The sequence below is a fragment of the Charadrius vociferus genome, unplaced genomic scaffold (assembly GCF_000708025.1).
Source record: "Charadrius vociferus isolate BGI_N301 unplaced genomic scaffold, ASM70802v2 scaffold90, whole genome shotgun sequence".
Taxonomy (NCBI): Eukaryota; Metazoa; Chordata; class Aves; order Charadriiformes; family Charadriidae; genus Charadrius; species Charadrius vociferus.
In genome coordinates, this window is record NW_009647222.1 from 2,227,515 (window position 1) to 2,229,063 (window position 1,549).

General features: G+C 42.5%; 1 protein-coding gene across 1 annotated transcript in view; it reads left to right on the forward strand.

Moving 5' to 3' along the window:
- The window catches only part of TUBA8 (tubulin, alpha 8), a 7,819-nt gene extending 7,122 nt beyond the window's left edge, over positions 1-697 (forward strand). The window contains 1 exon segment of the mRNA XM_009879639.1: positions 410-697. Within this exon segment, the coding sequence (XP_009877941.1) occupies positions 410-697 (288 nt within the window).
- The last annotated feature ends 852 nt before the right edge of the window (positions 698-1,549 follow it).

Here is a 1,549-nt window from a genome sequence, read left to right on the forward strand (position 1 = left end):
GAAACATAATTTCAATAGTAATGCAGACATCAGCAGTGGAAAAACATTTGTCATACAAATAGCTGGTTTAAGAATGAAAACTTTTAACTGGGAACCAACTTTCTGTATTAGTTGCCATGGAGCATCTTGAGTTTCTATAGAACATCTGGGTGAAACTGTATGTTCAGTGTTGAGTAGCTGTTAAGAAAGCTGCCAGTGAACGTTAAACAGAAGAATAATACAGATATTAAAATGACCATGTATCATACTATTTATGATGTTATTATTTTTTATGGCATTTGCCATCTGGTAGTTTTGATAGTGGCACTGCTCTACCCCAGCACCGGTAACTCTACTCACTTTTTTACAGCTCTTTGACAGCTTTCTGCTCTTGCCTTTTTACAGCCTTCTCTCATATTCCTGTTTCCAGGTGGGGATCAACTATCAGCCTCCTACAGTAGTTCCTGGTGGAGACTTAGCCCAAGTTCAGCGAGCAGTCTGCATGCTGAGCAACACCACGGCCATTGCAGAGGCTTGGGCAAGGCTCGACCACAAGTTTGATCTGATGTATGCCAAGAGAGCTTTTGTGCACTGGTATGTGGGTGAAGGCATGGAGGAAGGAGAATTCGCAGAGGCCCGAGAGGACCTGGCTGCCCTGGAGAAAGACTATGAAGAAGTGGGAACTGACTCATTTGAAGAAGAAAATGATGGGGAGTAATTTTAAAATACACTTTGTTCCCAGTGAGCACAGAATTGTCTCTGTATTGCACATGTCTACCATTAGGTCAGCTTTTTTGTACGTAATATACAGAAATTTAGGAGGCATCATATAGAGACATCTTTTATTCCATAAATCACAGGTAAATTGCACTGTAAGACATTATCCGTTGTCGTAATGCCCCAACACTCCCAGCAATGCAAGAAGACTTGCTCTTCTTCCTTGCATATTTAATGTAAGCCTCTTCAAGCTCTAATACACGTGCTAAAACCACTCCAATTCAATATAGGCAAGCTGACAATGGAGCACAGTGAATCAACAGAGTTTTCAAAGGTCTAATTTGTCATACTGTCATGGTTTAGCCCCAGCCAGCAACTAAGTACCACGCGGTCACTCGCTCCCTCCCCCTCCCTGCCCAGGGAATCAGAAGATAGAGGTAAAACTTCTGGGTTGGGATAAAGACAGTTGAATAGAACTGCAAAAGAAGAGAAAAACAATAACAATACTACTGATAAAAGAATATACAAAGCGAGTGATAGCACAGTTGCTCACCACCCTGAACCCGATGCCCAGCCCATTCTGGAGCAGTGATCCCCTCCCTCCTGCCAACTCTGCTGGTTATATACTGAGTACGATGTCACATGGTATCAAATATTCCCTTGGCCAGCTTGGGTCACCCGTCCTGGCTACGCCCCCTCCCAGCTTCTTGTGAAAATTAACTTTCTCCCAGGCCATTATCCACCCCTTATCCTATACATCTACATCATGCGCAAATCCTACATTTTCCAATTAATCACCACCACTTTTCCTGTCTTTTTATATATATATGTATATACACACATCGGTATCATT